Below are 21,314 nucleotides of genomic sequence, written 5' to 3'. Positions count from 1 at the left end.
CCTCGTTTTAACGAAATCCTTGATATAACGAATATTCAGTTCGGTCCCATCAGATTCGTTATACTGAGGTTTGACTGTAGTTTGAATTTTGCTGCTTGGGGCATCAACTGGAATGTGCAAATAAGCCTTGTAAATATCATGCTTGCAAAAATATTTTGAGTCTCGCAAACAGTGTAAAACATCTGGAATGTGTTTGATCGGGAAATTAGATGAAACAAGACGATCATTTACGCCTGTTTTGTAATCGACACATAATATCACTGTGCCATTTTCTTTAGGAATAACAACCAAAGGCGAACCCCAATCGCTAGCATCGACTTTAGATATTATGCCGGATAATTCAAGACTGTTGAGTTCTTCCTCAACCTGAGATCTAAGGGCAAACGGAACACTACGTTCTTTGGTATACACAGGTTTAGCGTTTTCACGTAATTGAAGTGTAACTTTGTGGTTGGGCAAGCATCCAATTCTTTGGTCAAAAACTGTGGAAAATTCAGAAAATATGTCATCAATCGAATGGAAGGTTTCGGAGACATTGAAAAAGTTAGGTTGATTTGAACCATCATCTATTTCTTGTAGACTTATATGTAAGTGTCGAATCCACACTCTTCCTAGGACTGCTGGACAATTATCAGGAACTATATACATATCTTCAATTGATTTATGGTTTTTGTAAGTAACCTCAACTGTAACTTTGCCCAATGGTTTAAATACATTGTTTGTATAAGCACGGAAATACACATTAGTTGGGTCAAGTTTGACGTTGAGATTTAACTCATTGAAAGCCTTTTCTGGTATTAATGTAAATCCTGCTCCAGAATCTATCTCAAAACGCATTGGCTTGTTATCAATTGAAACTGTAGCAAAATACTTTTGTGAATCGGGTAAATTTGATCGTTCGTTCTGGTCAAATATGTCTATGATATTAGGTTTGGTAACTGGATGAACTTCAGTGATTTGATTTAAGCCTAGCGGAATGTCATCAGAGGTTGAAGAAATGTACTTTGTTGAATTGAACTTAGATTGATTGGTAGAAGACTTATTTTTCATTTGGGTTGAAATGCAAACTTTGGCTACATGGCCTTGTTTCGAACAGGAAGTGCAATGAAGTGATGACTTGCTAGTGCGACACTCAGTTGCGCGGTGATTATTTCTACCGCATCGAAAGCAAAGATCTCCAAAACCTAGGCGATTGAAATCTACTTTTGATTGAGAACGATAAGTATGACCAGAATTTGGATTCTTACGGTAGTTTGAACGACTTCTCTGATGTTTTGTACCTACATTTGAAAGTTTATTGATATCTACATCAGTTGGAATTGAATGCTGATGTTTGTTCAAAGCCTGGGTCTCTATTCGGGAAGCTTCCAAAGCAGTAGCTTTGGTTACAATGTCTTTGAATGAAGTAGTGTCTGATTGTAATAACTGTTCTCGAATCCAGTCATCTTTTAAGCCTCTTATGAATTGAGCTCTTAAAAATGTATCTGAGACTGAAACTTGTTTTGAACATTCACACTGGACTGTAAATTCACATTCAGACAGGTCTTTTTGTAGTGAAGCTATGTATTCAGGAATTGATTGATTTGCTTTTTGATAAGTGTTTAAAAAGTAATGTTGTGAAACTACAACGTTTCTGTGTGGTGAAAGCATGTCACGTAGTGATTTGACCAAAGTAGCAAAATCTAGGTCTTTGATAGGTTTTTCAGGTCCAATTAATGATGAAAGATTATTGTAGTGAACAGAGCCAATTGAAGCGCAAAGAAGTTGTGCTTTTTTCCTTTCATCTGAGATGTTTTTGACAGCAAGATAATTTTCAAAGCGTTCCAAATAGTTTTTAAATTTTTCCTTTTTCTGATCGAAATTTTCAAATGGTTGAATACTTACTAACGTATTACTCTGCTGTACTGGAGGTTGAAGTTGAAGTTTTTCTGTGATCTTCGTTGCAAGTGTAGCTGCAAGTGTGACTTGGCTCTCAGTGAATGCTTTCAGTAGTGCTGTAAATTGTTCTGCATCCATAATGTACAAAATCGAAATTTAGAAAAGGTTTTAGATCCAAATAATGAGTAGAAATTTTGAAAAACTTTTTCTTGTCGCCAATTGTTGTGACTTTGAATTAGAGTTTATAATAAGCACGCATTTGAAGAAACTCTTTTATTGAAAAGTAATATTTACAACTGCAAATTGAAAAGGTAAACATTGTTTTGTAATTAATGACAACAGCTGATAATATACAGTATAAAGAATACTACAGGTTTCAAGCAATATCGTTCAACTATAAATCGATGATAAATAACTAACTTTGTTGAACAATTTGGGTTGTTCGTGATTTAGCAGTGTGCCTTAGATACGTCCGATCTTAATAATCAATCATTCAAATGGAAGCTGGTATTTCACTGAAGGTTCTTAGGTCAAAACAAATAGGATAACGTACTGTAGTTAGAATTGAGTAAATATATCTAAAACGAAATTCCATATCCAAGATATACTTAAATTTGTGTTTTCTGATTAAGCGATACAGTATCTTGAACTTAAATGATTAAAACTATCAATATCTCAAATGAAAGCCTTTATTTCTAGAAGTATTTTAAGACCAAGATATATAAAATAACTTAAATAAAAATATAACCTATCATTTATTGCAGATAAGTACTAAAACGATTATAATTATTGTTGATTCGTGATTCAGCAGTGGGTTGTAGGTAGTCCGATCTAAATAATCAATAGCTCAAATGAAAGCTGGTATTTCACTAAAGATTTTTAGACCACAACATATAGGGTAATGCAATTAGAATTGCTGGAATACATCTTTAATTGAAGTAAAAATTCAAAAAAATCAAATTTATATTTTTCGTTGAGTAATACATTAGATGAATGAATGATTATGCTTGATCACAAATATGTGCTTGCATAGCTTTTTTTAAGACCACAATTATGAAAATCGGTCAGGTAGAGCCAAACGAACTCGAAAAAAAAAAAATTTAACTCCCATAAGAAATGTACAGGGAGGCAGTTTGCCTATAGCTAGAAATATACGTCAAAATGACTGCCGATGCTTGATGGAAAATCTATGATGCGTCCATACCTTTAGTTTAAGGCCAAAATTATGAAAATCGATCGGGTAGAAGAGCAAACGACAACACAATTCAAGCATTATTGATTTACGAAAACACCCTTTCAACTCATGGTGGATGTTTTTTCCTTCCACCACGCTTTCAACTGGTGCCAATGTGCATGCTAAACGGAAAATGTTCAAAATCAGACCAAGATTTCGAACCAGAGAACTTATTTTATCTAAGAAGTGTTTAAGAACTTGGACCCAAAACGACTGCATTATACCTGCCCAGTAAGCAACAGTTAACCTACAAAGTACACTACCCAACTAACGTTGCTGTCGGCGTCCCGTCACTGCTACCGCCTGGGGAATTGGTTCTCAGTGTTATAATTTTTCCTATGCCAGTGCCAGTGGCATTTTACAAGGAGTCAACGTGAGAATAAAGTTTTTGTGCAACGATTTTGTGGTTGTGCTGGGAATTAAATCTGTCCCTTCCACATCTAAGTCTGAGACACTACCATTTTGTTGTTGTTTTATGGCTAGCAACATGCCAATTGGGTTGTGGTATTCTTAAATATGATATCAGGTGCTCTAAATATGAATACTATTTAATATTTAATTCCTAACGCTCAACTCAGATAAATTAATATTCAACTACCTTTCAAGTTTTGACTATTGATACAACTTCTTTTCTTTATCCAATACCCAAACCCAATTCAAGTTTTCAATCATCTAGGTTAAAATGAATGATAACATTAAATGCCGAAAAAAAGAAGAAGAATGCGGCCGAACGTCGAGTGTCAGCATCGGACACTGCCGTTGCTGTATATGGCTGAAAGCATCCGTCGTCTGCCGATCTTCCCTACTTTTCATAACGTACAAAAAAACAGTCAGACTCGAGCGATGAGTTTTACGTTAGAGTTTGTAATTAGTCCTCTCATTCGCCACAAGTGTAAAGAGTTAAAGACTACAATAAATTTCAATTTGGCAGAACGATTTGCAATAAAAATTATTAAAGTTCCCCTGGTATAGGCCTAATAGTTTATATATATAAAAAATATTTTGGGGGGGTCATGACCCCCCTGACCCCCCCCCCCCCTGGGACCGCCCTCGTCCGTTATGTGCTTAATCTGTACCATTAATATTAGTGAGTAATGTTGTGTTTGGAGTTCATAACCATTATTTTACTAGAGACCATTGTATTTAACTGTTAATACTGTTAATACTGTTCAATGAAATGGCAACCATACATAGTAGGTATTTTAAGCCAAGTATGAATGGAGATGAGTGTAGGATGAGTGGCGCGATCTTGTAGTCTTGTTAGTGACTAAGGCCAACATTCCTTAGACACATAAAATAACCACAACCTGTTTCTAGTAAAAACATAAAAAAAAGGCTGGTATGGGTAGTCAACACTTTTTGCTTTTTATTTTTGTTACATTTTCAAATAATAACTAAATTAGTTCAGTAGAATCAAACTCATACTTTTTTTGTAAACAGAAAAACTAATACAAACAAAACAAATACAAAATAACAGGTGATCATTAATTGATATACACATATGGTCTTAAGTCAGTACATCAGTTAAACACATCAATTCTCCCCTCTGAAATGTTTTGGTAACGTTATTTCGCATTTGAGTAGTTGGTCAACATGACGCCTCCAGACAGTTCCATCGTCCATTTGTACTTTATACAGAAGGTTGCTTTCCCTTTCCAATATTCTTCCAAAACTCCACTTGTCTTTTGAGTTTGAATAATTTCTAGCTTGTACTCTGTCTCCCTCCTTAAAATATCTTGTTGCTTGCTTCACATGTTCAGTTTCTAGTTTACGTGTAGGATGTAAAAGAGCTATGTGTGTTCGAATCTTCCTGCCAAACATCAAGGAGTATGCATCACAGCCAGATGAATTTGAGGTTTGACGTAACTGCATAAGCATTCTGAAGAGTTTGAAGTCTAGTCTCCCTCCCTCGTCTTCCATTGCTCTTAGGGACTTCTTCACAGTCTGAACATAACGCTCAGCCTGCCCGTTTGACGAAGGGTGGTAAGGAGCAGTTGTTTTGTGTACCACCCCGTTATCTGATAGGAACTGTTTGAAGTCGCTAGACGTAAATTGACTTCCATTGTCAGAAACCAAAATCATGGGAAGACCAAATGTAGCAAATAGTTTTCTAAGTTCTCTTGTGCAAAATTCTGTAGAAGTATTCTTAGTAGGTATTACCTCAATTATAAAGTACCACTGTCCTTGCATTGGACCAGCAAAGTCTATATGTAACCTTTCCCATGGTCCCTGGGGAGCAAGCCAGGGATGATTTTGTTCCTTTCTTGGTTCATTTTGTTTCGAACGGCATTGTTTGCACGATTTTGCCAATTGCTCTATATCTCGGTCAATATTCTTCCATGCACAATAGCTTCTGGCTAGGGATTTCATTTTCTCCATGCCTAAATGCCCAATATGAAGTTCATCAAGAACCGTCCTACGAAGGGATTGTGGTATTAGAACTCGACATCCTTTGAATATACATCCGTCTTGAAGTGTTAATTCATTGTCATGGTACCCAAAAGCTTCCACTGATTTACCTTCTTCAAGTGCATGTAGTATTGGTTGAAGGTCTTTGTCGTGGGCTGTTGACTTAGAAATTGTAGAACTACTAATTTGAAAAGAATCGAGCTGACTAAGTTGAAAAAGGTCACAGTTGTCCCTGCCTTTAGTTGAAGCATGCTCGGTTGGGAACCGAGATAAAAAATCTACGTTAGCATGATCCGATGTTCTTCTGTATTCAATTTTGTAGTCGAATCCAGATAGAAAGTGTGCATAATTAAATAATCTAGTTGCAGATATTGATGGTAGTGTTTTTGTGGGGCTGAATATGGATACGAGTGGCTTGTGGTCAGTAATCAGAGTAAATTTCCGTCCATAACAGTACGGGAAAAACTTCTTAAGCCCCCAGTAGATGCCAGTGGCTTCCTTGTCAATTTGGCTGTAGTGCTGTTCACATTTTGTCAAACTGCGTGAGGCAAAACTTATCGGTCTCTCACTTCCATCGCTGTAACGATGTGAAAGAATAGCACCAAGACCCACCGGAGAGGCATCCGTTGCTAGTACCAGAGGCAAATCAGGATTATAATGTACAAGTACGCGATCACTTGCTAATTCTGATTTGACCTTTTGAAAACTATTCTCGCATTTTGAGGTCCAATCGTAGCGTGCGTCTTTCTTAAGTAGTTGGTTGAGTGGGTGTAGGATTGTAGCTAAATCTTTTATGAATTTGTTGTAGTAGTTTATTAATCCAAGAAATTTGCGAAGTTCTGTTACGTTTTCTGGTCTTTTGCTGTTTAAGATGGATGAGACTTTTTCCTTTGTTTTATGAATACCTTGAGCATCAATTATATGTCCAAGATATTGCAGGCTAGTTTGAAAAAACTTACATTTTTCTCTTTTCAATTTTAAGTTTTTACTTTTTAATCTTTCTAGAACAACCTTTAATCTTTTCAAGAGTTCTTCAGATGTCTTACCTTGTATAATAATGTCATCAAAAAAGCATTGCACTCCGCAAATACCTTGTAAAGTTTTGTCCATGAACTGTTGCCAAAGTGAAGGAGCAACTTTGACACCAAACATCAAACGGTTAACTTTGTACATACCTTTATGTGTACTCAATGTTTGCATGTGTGCGCTGTCCTCATCCATTTTCATGTGAAGATATGCGTTGGAAATATCTAGCGTGCAAAATACTTTTCCTCCGTTCATTTGAGAGTGGATTTCTTCAATTCTTGGAATAGGGTGGTTCTCATCTTTTATTACTCTGTTCAGTGTTACTTTGTAATCGGCACAAATTCGTACTTGTCCGTTTGGCTTCACCACTGGTACAATGGGAGTTCCCCAGTCAGAATGGTCAATCTTTGTTATAATGTTACAGTCTTCAAGTCTTTTCAATTCATTTTCAACTTTACTTTTAAGGGAAAAGGGTATTTGTCTTGGTTTTACAAATATAGGTGTAGCATCGTCTATAAGTCTATAGTGTCCCAGATACTCAGGTATCTCTCCAATTTTACCATCAAAAACTTCCTCAAACTCACTGAGGATGGTATCAAGACTTTCAGGTTGTATTGCTTTCACATTTTTTATCTCAGCCCAATCTATTGTCACTTCTCTGAGCCATTCTCTTCCAAATATAGCATCTACATTTTGTTCAATAAGGTAGAGTTTTCCAACAAATTTTTGCATCTTGTATGAGCATTGTACAAATGTCATACCCTTGGGTTTGATAGGTTCACCTGTGTATGTTCTAAGTTCGATGTTGGTTTTAAATACTTTTGTACGTACCTTCAGTTTTTTAAAATCATCATAGGACATTGTACTAAGGGCTGCGCCTGTATCCAATTCCATTGGTACAGTTTTTCCTTCAATCGATATGTCAAAAATGAATTTACCTTTTTGTCTGTCACTTAGTACATTAATTTCATGTTCATACTCACTGCCTTTCTCTGAGTCATCTTGAGTCTGGTATTGCTCCAAATTTCTGTTAGTCTGGTTCTTTTTCTGTAAGCATACACTTGCTATGTGTCCAATTTTAGTACATTTTCTGCACTCAGCATCTATAAATTTACATTTGTTAGCTCGATGAGAAGGTGAACCGCATCTGTAACATTTCCCTTTTAGATTGTCAAATTTTGTGTTGGGTCTCGTGCCGGTTTCTTGAAATGTTTGTCGATACAACATTTTCTTTGGCTTGTTCCTATCGCTACTATTGGAATCCACCCTGTTCAAATCAAGGTGTTCCATTGTTTTGTGACATACAGTTTTGCTCTCAGATTTAGCTAGTTCCATTGCCAATGCTTCGTTAACAATGTCTTTGTACGTGCGTTTCTCTCGTCCTTGAAGAAGTTTGGCTCGAATATCTATGTCATTCAAACCACGAATAAACTGAAGTTTAAGAAACATCTCTGCAACCGACTTTCCACAATCACAATTAAAGTCACAGTTGCTAGTTAATTTCTTAAGTGCTATTGAGAATTCATTTATGGATTCATGTTCTTGTTGAGTACGTGAAATAAACTTGTGTTGTAAAGCCCATTGACTTGGCTGTGGTTCTACAAAATCCTTTAGTATCTGAACCAACTCACTGTAGTCTTTTGTAAGTGGGTTTTCAGGTGCACATAAATCATAAAGTTGTTGGTGTAACTGGGGTGTAAGAGCGTGTAGTAGCATGTAAACTTTAGCATTACCATCTGTACTTAGATTTTTAAGATGTAGGAATATTTCAAGTCTCTTTATGAAATTTGTAACCGTTTCATCTGGGTGAAAAGGTGTAAAATTTATACTACCCGACAATGAGGACCCGGGAATTGAACTATGTGTCGCCTCAGATGGATTGCTAATTGGGTGAAGTGGTGTAGACCTAGTGTTGGAACATTCATTCTTAATTAACTCTTGCAGTTTTGTTGTAAGGTTTAAATACTTATCCTCAACATTACATCTACATTCTATTTCATGGTGCAAGTTTTCTTCATCGGTTAATGTATCAATTTGGTCCTGAATACTTTTGTAACGTTCCCACTGGTCAGCAATTGCTTTGAGTTTAACACTCACCTCTGTCACTGTAAGACTACCTTGAGACTGGAATCTTTCTGCCTTCTTCAACTGTCCTTTTACTACAGCTCGTGCTTTCTTTAGATTATTTAACTCTTGTCCGTCCATTCTTCGTTTTCCTCGTCGCCAATGTTACATTTTCAAATAATAACTAAATTAGTTCAGTAGAATCAAACTCATACTTTTTTTGTAAACAGAAAAACTAATACAAACAAAACAAATACAAAATAACAGGTGATCATTAATTGATATACACATATGGTCTTAAGTCAGTACATCAGTTAAACACATCAATTTTATAACAAGAAGACCTAGGAATTAACTCCAACTATTAAACTTAAACTATTAAATCATACTGGGATTAAAAAGACTGCAGTCGATCAGTTCCATGCTCCATTGTAACTGCGAGCCTGCGATTCCTCACGGTCAACAAGGATATGATGCATGCCACAAAATTCGGCCCTTTATTGATGAAATTAATTCTAAATTCAAACCATTTTTTGTTCCAAACAACCTATTTGTATAGATGAGAGTATGGTGGGAATTAAGAATTGTTGTATTCAATACATACCAAATAAAGGCACAACCGTTTTGGTATCAAAAAATTCTAAAAAAAAAGTGTGACAGTGAGACCTATTATGTGCTCCATTCTGAACTGTATAGTGGAAAAGATTTACTTTCAGATGGAGATGAACCTTTGGCCCAAAAAGTAGTTTTTGATTTATTGACTAAATGTAATTTACTGGGAAAGGTTTATCACTTGTTCACATACAATTGGTATACCAAGATTCCTCTCGCTGAAGCCCAGCTAAAAGAAAAAACTTACCTTACAGGCACAGTGAGGAAGAGCTCAAAAGTTTTGTCAAAAAGTCTACTAAAGAGAAATCTTGGAGTTGGTGGAACGGTTTATTTTAGGAAGGAAAATGGCCTTCTTGTAGGCTAAAAGAAAAAAAGAAGCGGAATCCTGTTTACTGTCTGACGACCGCCTGTCATGCAGAAGATAAACAAGTGCGAAGTAAAGGAGGAAGAGAAGCAATAAAACCAGTTCTCATAGCAAACTACAATGCTTATATGGGAGGTGTGGATGTAAAGGATAAGATAAAACCATGTACCATATTTCATCGATATGGCGTTGCACAATGCATTTATCTTGTACAAAGTGAATACAGATAAAGAACCACAGAAAAATCATAGAGACTTTCTCATCAGCATCATTGAGGAGTTGACCACAGACCAATTTTAAGTTGAGAATGTAGGTGATCGGTGCCATTGGAAATTAAAAGTTTTTTGATTCAACAATTTTGACGCTCACCCACCCTTACCAAGTGACATTCACATTCATTTATAGTTAGTTCTAGTCACCCAAGGTGTGTACGTTGTGTATCAGTGAGTTTATAGTTAGTTGTCATGTCACTGAGTTAACTAAATGGAAGTGAGATAGACAGAAGAAATAAAATGTAAATTCTTTTTGAGTTCTTTTTACCTAAATGTTTTACTCTTTTGTATCTTATATTTTTTCAATAGCAGACTGATAAAAAAAAAAACATGTAGCCTATTACCATTTCATTTTTACACGTTTTTGTATTTACATTTTACATCGCCATTTTTTAAGAGGGTTCTACCAAGGCCCCACTAGAAAAAGCAGGCCATGCTGCAGGATCCATGACGTCACACTAGTGGATAGATTTCATTGATAAATTCATTGCCATCACCATTCCCATATGTTTTAGGTAAATAAACAAGCTGGCTGTTTGTAATATTTTAATGGTAAGAGTTTAGTACAACTATCCACCACTGTGACGTAGTGTTGCGCTACCCGCGCTGCAGCATGGCCTGTTTTTTCTAGTGGGGCCTTGGTTCTACCCAGTCAATTCAAGATGGCGGCTAAACATGCTAATGTTTCTAAACATGCCTCTACGGTACAAGCTCTCAACACTCTAAAACTAATTTGTTTCCAATGATTGTGGGATTTTTGTGCTCTTAACATATCTGAGCTTGCAATGGATGGGGATAAATTAATGTTTAACTATTATTTAAAAGCTAAAATCACATGTGAAAAAGACTAACTTTCGGATTTTCAAAATGATTTTATAAAACTTAACACGTTCGCTACTGAGCGTCGCATATATGCGACGCCGTGGTCATTGCCACAGACCGAGGTATACATTTGAATCTTACACATAGACCGGCTGTCACTTGGATAACAGTACACACAGACCACGGGCAAAAACCTGTAAAACAGTGATCATTTACATTGTAATACGCTACAATCGTGTTTGTAAATAAATTATTCTTGTTTTTTTGTATTTTTTAAAACCTTTTGTAATGTCGCATATTTGCGACGCCCGGTCTACAGCGAAGACAATAGTGAAAATTATTATAGTTTTCTTGAAATAGACTAAACGTCGCATATATGCGACAGTTCATTTTTTTGTGTTTTAAGGTGAAAGTAAGTAAAAAAATAAACAGATTATTCAAGAACAGTTTATAACTGAACAAATATAAAAGCTACATAGGACAATGCAGCATAAATACTGCATACATATATACAGTGATGCAGAAAAGTAAAGACCAGTTTTTCCAACTATTATATGACGTCACCAATCATCATATCCACAGACCAAGCAACGCAGTTCTGCGTCAGACATCTCTGTAGACCACTGCAGGGAATTCAGTGCCTTCAAATAGACCACTACAAAGATTTAAGCATTTTAATAACATTAGAACCCCGACGCAAATATGCGTCGGCAGTCTATTTTAATGTGACTAGCCGTCGCATATATGCGACGGCAGTCTATGGGTTGAAACCGGCCGTTGCATATGTGCGTCGCTGGTCCATGTGAATGGAAAATTTCGTACTATTGCAGTAGCGAACGTGTTAAAGAACCAATTACGAAGTTTCAGTTCATCCAGTTCATAGTTTGTATCTTTGTGAATATTTTACAGTTTTTTCAACTTGATAAACACTTTAATAATGTCACGAGGTTCTTTTTTGTAGGACCATGTTTACGTGGTAAACAGCGGCGAGTGGAACCCTCTTAAGCACGAGTCACACTAGGCTGCTCGCCAGCCGCTGGTGATCAGCAGCTGGCACCAGCATTACCAAGCAGCGGCTTTTGCACGGGTCACACTAGGCTGCTTGTCAGCCACTGGTGATCGTGATATTGACGATGTTGAGAAGGAGAAGCTGTGAGGTTTTGTAACAACTCACTGTAAGCTGCTTATTTGACGTTCCTTCTTCTTTAAAGAAACGTCCCACAAGCACGCATAGTATAGTTTTGGAATAAATTTAAAAAATCAATTAACTGCTTCCTCGACAACCTAAGCTCAGTAATTTCTACGCTACAAATTACTACTTTTAATAGCCTAGTTTAAAACTCAGTTCTTGTCGCCATTTTGTCCTCATAAACCAGCAATTAATATAATTTAGAGGATTTTTGTGAAAGAGAAATAATTTTATTAAAATATGCTTAACCACAAGAAGAGGCGTTTAGTGGACCAGACCTTGGATACAAAAAAAGAACAGTTGGGAGATTATTCAAGCCGGTTGCTAAAATTAAATTATGAATCAGAAACATAAAAAAATTGTTTACGAATGTCACATCATACATTCCAGGAATTACTAGAATTAAGTTAGTTAGACCTCTAATAGAAAAATTGAGACAGTTGCTTTTGTGTAAAACCATTGAATATATACCTATTGTAATCGTAGGTGTATAATGAATATACGTCAATGGTAAAATCTAGTTGAAAATTATCTTTGGTCGCCGCTGGAACGCTTCTAGAGGTGGTCAGACTACGCTGCTTGCTGGCGTCAGCAAGTGCGAGTGGTCACTTGACCTCTAGTGGCCGCTGCCTTGCTACCAAAAGTTGAAAATGTCCGATTTTGCCAGCCGCTGACAAATACTCGCTGGCTGGCGGTGCCAGCTGCGAATTTTGTGGTCACATTAAGCTGACAGTAGCGGCTTCTTTCAATTCGCCGCTGATGCCAGCCTAGTGTGACCCGTGCTTTAAGTAGCAACAAAAAATTATTGAGAGTATCATTTGACTGATTAGTTTGGAGTTGATGTTTAAAAAATATTACGACAGTGATGTTTGAGGTAAAATAACAAAATAGAAATGTTGCTTTGATAAATTAATAATATAGTTTTTTTTATGTATTTGTAGTCCATTTCAAGTTGTATTTCTAATCAAAAGTATATAGTTGGGAAAGTTAGTCAAAAATTCTAACTAGTTAGAAGTTATAAGTTAGTCCCGTAAAAAGTAACTGATAGAAGTTATAAGTTAGTTAGTTTAAAAAGTATTTGATAGAAGTTATTAGTTAGTTGAAAAACTAACTGATAGAAAATAAAGTTAGTTTTAGTAGAAATTAGTTGTTCGTTGGGCAGTTGTTTTAAAGTATTTTTTAATGTCACATCTTGGTTACTAATATATACTATAATATGAGTAAAGATTGCGCAAGATATGATTTTAAAAATGGCTCCTACGATTTCCTCCAATTTCAATGCTATTGAAAATTGCTTGTATAATACATTTGCATTGTATGATGCCTTACTAACCAAAGGGATAATTACAACTGTTCAAAAACATTAAGTGTTTTACTGCAAAACAATATACACTGACATTGAACTAAAAATCTAAAGGAAAGGCCAAGGAGATTTGTATTTTTCGACGATGCACCGCACGAATTGATGCGTTATTACACCATCCCATAATTATAGTTGCAACGTTCCACGATCCTAGTGACTTAATGCAATAATGGTCGTCAGATAACAGATGTTATGTATCATGAGTTTTATATTGATTGAAGCTTACTGTGGACATTTTATAGATTGATCGTCCAAATTAAAAAGTTTTGTAGACTAAATTGAGGATAAGTGGATGTCTAACAAAAACGAATTGACTTTACTACTTAATTAATCGTAGTAAGACTGAAAATATTTGTAGGCTTATAAGCTCTATTTTTTACCTCTTGAACAAATCAAACACCTCGAGCAAGATCGGTCCCCTGGTACTTGTGTTTTAATCAAACATTGTCACATTTTACATTACTACAACATAAACAAATGACATAAAACTTGTCAGATAATGAACATCAACTAAAGACAATGTTTTGACACTTGAGATGATATATCAATCACCAAACAAACATTTCCCCTTCCCACCCATCAGTGCTTGGGGTGTTGATAATGGCCGTCACTACCCTTCCACAGGCCCACTGCATTCCAAAGCAACTGGACTTTGACTTTCTCTTTCCCCACCCCCCGCGTTGTTTGTCTACAAGGGCACTGACCTCTCACGGCCGCACGCAACCCTCACTGATCACGTGAAATAAATAACCAGTATTTGAGATGCTTCCGCATAATTGGGAAAGTTAGTTGAAAATTCTAACTAGTTAGAAGTTATTAGTTAGTCCCGTAAAAAGTAACTGATAGAAGTTATTAGTTAGTTAATTTAAAAACAAACGAATAAAATAGAAGTTAGCCAAAAAAACTAATGAATAGTGCTATTCGATAGAATTTCTATTCATTATTCCCAAGTATGATAACGGTGTAACATGAAGTGAAACCACGCAGACCCGAGTGGGTTGGTATTTTTAGGGTAAGTTTACAACCAGTGGTGTCATGGTAATTTTTGCAGTGGCGGAACGGTGCATCGTTGTATTATATAGAGATCTATGATCTGGCCCAGAACTGAGGTAAAGGCATGGTATAGCCACAGTCTTAACCATGTCTTTACGTAGAGTTCAAAATTCCATTAATAGGTGGTCCATGGTGTTAACATGAGATTTGACACATGTTTTGCCAACAATCTCGATCGTAGATCAGTTCCTTATGATTTTTATTCATTAAGCTGATCCATCGTTCAGCTTCCGCTAAAATGCGGGGTATGAGCTTCTGTTACTCATGTCGAAGTGGCGTAGTTTGCCAGATTTTGGCAACATTAATTATGTTGTATTCATTCTTAGGCCTACAGTAACTACATTTTTATAATATAATATATAAGACTTACCGTCTTGAAGCAATCCAGTTTTTGTACTCAGTGTACAGCTGTTTCGGCTTCATAAAGCCATCTTCAGCACATTCTTCTAGAAGTCAATTCATTATAAATATGCGAACATTCTGGTTCTTGTCAACTTTTTACAACAATGTCGTGTTGTGTAAAATGTGTTGTAAAAAGTTGACAAGAACTAGAATGTTCGCATATTTATAATGAATTGACCTCTAGAAGAATGTGCTGAAGATGGCTTTATGAAGCCGAAACATCTGTACACTGAGTACAAAAACTGGATTGCTTCAAGACGTTAAGTCTTATATATTATATTATTTAAAAAGCAAATCCTGGTCAGCCAACCACAAAGTATACATTTTTATTACATACTAAAATTATTTTTAGCTCTTTTTTGTACCACATTGTTTTGTTTGAACGGATACCCACATATTTTTTTTATAATTAATTTTGTTATAACAGTTTTTATGAAATTTCCACTTTCGTCCAAAACTAGTGCCGGAACAGCGTTCCGGCACCATGACACTCCTGTTTACAACTACATGCAGAAGTCTGGGAGAGCATCAGAATGAGGCAGTAACACCATCTATGAGGTATAGGATGTACTTTGTCGATATAGTTTGTCAGATTGCCGCTAGTAGTCCACCACTGACCTCCATCGGCGATTTGGTGAAACACTGCACAACCCTGGGCACCAACCCGATCAGTTCGGCATGTTGCTCCGCCCTACATGTGGCCCTATCTATGCCTATCTATACCTATCTATGCCGGCCCAATTAGACCCATGTGGCACTCAACGTGTTAACTGTAGATTTTTACAGATTTTCGGGAGGACCAATAATATAAAATTCCCTGGCCGCATAAAATGTAATGAAGCATTTGAAAATGGCAACAGAATAAATATTTTGAACAATATTTATTAAAATAAGGTAGAACAAAATATTTCTTAGTTTTTTGAATTTTTAAAATTTGAAAGAAAAACTCTGCCGCATGAACCACAATTTTTTAATGTAAAGTTCAAGTTATGCAAAATGTTTGTAATTTATTTCCCTTCATACAAATTTAAAATAATCAATTACTATTTTTTTTTTGTGACCGAAATTGAAAAAATGGCAAGTTCTATGATTTTGCGCTACAAGTTTCACACAAAAACCAAATAAATTTTTTTCTCGAGAATAAGAAATCTAAGAAAAGTACAAGTTTTGTGAAGGCAATAAAATTGGAAACCAAATAAAGTAAGAGATGTTCATGGAAAATAAGAATTACGTACTATTAATTTTTATAACTTATAAATTTTTATATTTTTTGTAGAAAATATTTTTTTCTTTTCAAACATAGCCTACATATTATTTTGCAAACACATACATAAAATCCTAAAACCAACTATGTAAAATGAATGTAAATTAATTCCACTATATGAAAATATATAGTAGGTAGGCCTCGGTACTACATGTTTTGAGGTCCCATAAAACAGGGTTTCCACCAGCCATGAAAACCTTGAAAAGGGTACTGTCCTGTGATGGAGGCAAGTGTAGGCCTAGTGATTGCCGTGTCTTCACATCTTCTACAAGTCTACAAGATGTGCAGTTTGCTATAGAGACACTAGATTTATATCTATTTGTATGTTTTGGCCAGACTTGAGGACTGTCCTGTGATGGAGGCAAGTGTAGTGATAGCCGTGTCTTCACCTCATCGTCATGCCAGTCTACAAGCTGTGCAGTTTGCTATAGAGACACTAGATTTATATCTATTTGTATGTTTTGGCCAGACTGGGGGACTGTCCTGTGATGGAGGCAAGTGTAGTGATAGCCGTGTCTTCACCTCATCGTCAGGCCAGTCTACAAGCTGTGCAGTTTGCTATAGAGACACTAGATTTATATCTATTTGTATGTTTTGGCCAGACTTGAGGACTTTCCTGTGATGGAGGCAAGTGTAGTGATAGCCGTGTCTTCACCTCATTGCAGGCCAGTCTACAAGCTGTGCAGTTTGCTATAGAGACACTAGATTTATATCTATTTGTATGTTTTGGCCAGACTTGAGGACTGTCCTGTGATGGAGGCAAGTGTAGGCCTAGTGATTGCCGTGTCTTCACATCTTCTACAAGTCTACAAGATGTGCAGTTTGCTATAGAGACACTAGATTTATATCTATTTGTATGTTTTGGCCAGACTTGAGGACTGTCCTGTGATGGAGGCAAGTGTAGTGATAGCCGTGTCTTCACCTCATCGTCAGGCCAGTCTACAAGATGTGCAGTTTGCTATAGAGACACTAGATTTATATCTATTTGTATGTTTTGGCCAGACTTGAGGACTGTCCTGTGATGGAGGCAAGTGTAGGCCTAGTGATTGCCGTGTCTTCACATCTTCTACAAGTCTACAAGATGTGCAGTTTGCTATAGAGACACTAGATTTATATCTATTTGTATGTTTTGGCCAGACTTGAGGACTGTCCTGTGATGGAGGCAAGTGTAGGCCTAGTGATTGCCGTGTCTTCACATCTTCTACAAGTCTACAAGATGTGCAGTTTGCTATAGAGACACTAGATTTATATCTATTTGTATGTTTTGGCCAGACTTGAGGACTGTCCTGTGATGGAGGCAAGTGTAGGCCTAGTGATTGCCGTGTCCTCACATCTTCTACAAGTCTACAAGATGTGCAGTTTGCTATAGATACACTAGATTTATATCTATTTGTATGTTTTGGCCAGACTTGAGGACTGTCCTGTGATGGAGGCAAGTGTAGGCCTAGTGATTGCCGTGTCTTCACATCTTCTACAAGTCTACAAGATGTGCAGTTTGCTATAGAGACACTAGATTTATATCTATTTGTATGTTTTGGCCAGACTTGAGGACTGTCCTGTGATGGAGGCAAGTGTAGTGATAGCCGTGTCTTCACCTCATCGTCATGCCAGTCTACAAGCTGTGCAGTTTGCTATAGAGACACTAGATTTATATCTATTTGTATGTTTTGGCCAGACTGGGGGACTGTCCTGTGATGGAGGCAAGTGTAGTGATAGCCGTGTCTTCACCTCATCGTCAGGCCAGTCTACAAGCTGTGCAGTTTGCTATAGAGACACTAGATTTATATCTATTTGTATGTTTTGGCCAGACTTGAGGACTTTCCTGTGATGGAGGCAAGTGTAGTGATAGCCGTGTCTTCACCTCATTGCAGGCCAGTCTACAAGCTGTGCAGTTTGCTATAGAGACACTAGATTTATATCTATTTGTATGTTTTGGCCAGACTTGAGGACTGTCCTGTGATGGAGGCAAGTGTAATGATAGCCGTGTCTTCACCTCATCGTCAGGCCAGTCTACAAGCTGTGCAGTTTGCTATAGAGACACTAGATTTATATCTATTTGTATGTTTTGGCCAGACTTGAGGACTGTCCTGTGATGGAGGCAAGTGTAGTGATAGCCGTGTCTTCACCTCATCGTCATGCCAGTCTACAAGCTGTGCAGTTTGCTATAGAGACACTAGATTTATATCTATTTGTATGTTTTGGCCAGACTGGGGGACTGTCCTGTGATGGAGGCAAGTGTAGTGATAGCCGTGTCTTCACCTCATCGTCAGGCCAGTCTACAAGCTGTGCAGTTTGCTATAGAGACACTAGATTTATATCTATTTGTATGTTTTGGCCAGACTGGGGGACTGTCCTGTGATGGAGGCAAGTGTAGTGATAGCCGTGTCTTCACCTCATCGTCAGGCCAGTCTACAAGCTGTGCAGTTTGCTATAGAGACACTAGTTTTATATCTATTTGTATGTTTTTGCCAGACTGGGGGACTGTCCTGTGATGGAGGCAAGTGTAGTGATAGCCGTGTCTTCACCTCATCGTCATGCCAGTCTACAAGCTGTGCAGTTTGCTATAGAGACACTAGATTTATATCTATTTGTATGTTTTGGCCAGACTTGAGGACTGTCCTGTGATGGAGGCAAGTGTAGTGATAGCCGTGTCTTCACCTCATTGCAGGCCAGTCTACAAGCTGTGCAGTTTGCTATAGAGACACTAGTTTTATATCTATTTGTATGTTTTGGCCAGACTGGGGGACTGTCTTGTGATGGAGGCAAGTGTAGTGATAGCCGTGTCTTCACCTCATCATCAGGCCAGTCCACAAGCTGTGCAGTTTGCTATAGAGACACTAGTTTTATATCTATTTGTATGTTTTGGCCAGACTGGGGGACTTTCCTGTGATGGAGGCAAGTGTAGTGATAGCCGTGTCTTCACCTCATCGTCAGGCCAGTCTACAAGCTGTGCAGTTTGCTATAGATACACTAGATTTATATCTATTTGTATGTTTTGGCCAGACTTGGGGACTGTCCTGTGATGGAGGCAAGTGTAGTGATAGCCGTGTCTTCACCTCATCATCAGGCCAGTCTACAAGCTGTGCAGTTTGCTATAGAGACACTAGATTTATATCTATTTGTATGTTTTGGCCAGACTTGGGGACTGTCCTGTGATGGAGGCAAGTGTAGTGATAGCCGTGTCTTCACCTCATCATCAGGCCAGTCTACAAGCTGTGCAGTTTGCTATAGAGACACTAGATTCATATCTATTTGTATGTTTTGGCCAGACTGGGGGACTGTCCTGTGATGGAGGCAAGTGTAGTGATAGCCGTGTCTTCACCTCATCGTCAGGCCAGTCTACAAGCTGTGCAGTTCGCTATAGAGACACTCAAGGCTTCAGTTCCTGTCTGGAAGAAGGAGGAGTATGAGGGAGGTGTAGAACCTTCATGGAAAGAGAACAAGGAATGTCCCTGGAGCTCCTCTACTTCCTGACATTACAAATGGTTTCTATTTTATGTTATTGATAATAGTCCATATTTTCTTTTAGTTAGTGTGCTTTTTTAATGCAAGTTCATGGATTCGGTAAGCATATCTGATATGCAAGCATATCTGATATGCTTTTACCAGAATGCTTGTAAAAGTGTGTAAAAATAATGTGTTGTGTCCCTAAAATGTGGGTCATTGTCAAAATAGAATTATATATTTTTACATACGTTCAATAAAAAAATAAAAAAGTAGCCTACTTTTTGGAAAAAAATGATTAAAGCTTTAAGCTGTCATCTGGTCTTTAAAAGTAGGTACATTCTCAAATTTTGAATACCTAATTAGATTAGGTTTTTATGGTGTGTATATTAATGCAAGGATTAGTGTTAAACTAATGAGATGGCAGCTTTCTTACTGACTAAGATCAGCTGGTTCTTTACTCAGCCAGGTGGATTTGTGAAAAACCCAATAATCATGGACAGCTGGGCCCAGTTTTGAACCATTAAAAATAGTTATTTTTGTGTAACTAGTGGGCGAAGTGGCACTTTGCTGCACACAAGAGAAATGTTTACGCACAAGCCGTAGGCGAGTGTGGAAAGTTTCTCGAGTGCAGCAAAGGCAGTTTGCACTCACGTTACACATTATATTTTCCCTACAGATTCTATAAAGCATATAAATAATTAGTCTTTCAAACACTGTACAACATGTTTTAGTGTTAGTAGATTGAATCCAAACATTGAACGAAATGGGAAACGCTGCACCAGCTGATCGTAGCCGTAAAATCTTTAAGTGTTGCCTACTTATTTTCAAGCGTACACGTATTACATGCCTAATAAAAGCACGCTGTTTTGTGTTGTTTGGTTGGAATACTAGTGTGCAGCAAAAGAAAGTAGTTGCAGCAATTAGCAACTGCTAATAATCAGTGCAAGGAAGGCCTCTATGTCACTTAACTGTAGGAAACGTATTTTGATTATTCTCAGGATCAAACCACATTGACCTTGGAATTATGCTTGATTTTTACTTTTATCCATTATTTATTTAACTACACAAAAGATTTGGCAACATTTTAAGCTTTATATTTACGTCGTGTTGTACCGGTACAACTTATTATCTGACTCTGATCCTTGATACTGTAAAAGGTTATTTAAGTATTTTAATTTTATGTTTCCATAAATTGTATTAGTTTTACTGTTTACATATTTCATGATATTAGTTTGACAGCTATAGTTCGGCCGCTTAGAAAGCGACCTCCTCCAGCATTGGTTTAGCATTAGCGCGCAGGTCGTTTTCTAAGCGGCCGAACTATACCTCAAGTTCACCACAACATACTCTATTTAATCCTTCCATTCTATATACAGCAGTATGGATTAATTTAAAAATATTTTGATTACCATGTTAATTATTGTTATTATATATAGTATAGGGGCATTTGTAAATATCCGTATTGTATTGTATTGGGGTATTTGTAAGTACGTGGTATTTTGAATGAAGCAGTTATATGATTGGTGGCGATAGATAGGTAATGACATGTAGAATCGTGTACTACCGGTTGTTTTGTCTGAAAGTTTTTGGCCTAGCTGGTTTCGGCCCCCATCTTGGATCCGCCATATTGGATATTATTGATACAATTTTTTTAATGCAATGATAGTGTTTTGACACATTATTATGAACTAAAATTTCACTCTGATTTCAATGCCGAAACCTGTTTTTAAATATCATTTTCCGTTTGGATGATATATTTAAATGAAAACTTTCCCCCATACATTTTTTATGGAAATTTCCTACTTTGACCATTTTTTATATTATTTTTCTTAAATCTCCAGTTCTTATAAACGTTTGCAGTTTGTTCTAGCCTTAAAATATTCAGTGATGTAAGGGCTTTAATTTGAGCTATTGA

At 37.0% G+C, this 21,314-nt stretch overlaps 1 protein-coding gene across 1 annotated transcript in view; it reads left to right on the top strand.

Moving 5' to 3' along the window:
• Positions 1-19,671, top strand: part of LOC128983141 (molybdopterin synthase catalytic subunit-like) — a 73,196-nt gene extending 53,525 nt beyond the window's left edge. Inside the window, exon 4 of the mRNA XM_054402314.1 lies at positions 19,222-19,671. Coding sequence (XP_054258289.1) covers positions 19,222-19,426 — 205 coding nt within the window. The 3' untranslated portion in view covers positions 19,427-19,671. The remainder of the gene's footprint in view (positions 1-19,221) is intronic.
• Positions 19,672-21,314: the final 1,643 nt, after the last annotated feature.

The sequence above is a fragment of the Macrosteles quadrilineatus genome, unplaced genomic scaffold (assembly GCF_028750875.1).
Source record: "Macrosteles quadrilineatus isolate MER2022 unplaced genomic scaffold, UCM_ALF_1.0 Scaffold_1__1_contigs__length_201487025, whole genome shotgun sequence".
In the NCBI taxonomy this organism is placed as follows: domain Eukaryota; kingdom Metazoa; phylum Arthropoda; class Insecta; order Hemiptera; family Cicadellidae; genus Macrosteles; species Macrosteles quadrilineatus.
This window is presented reverse-complemented; position numbering and strand designations above follow the sequence as displayed.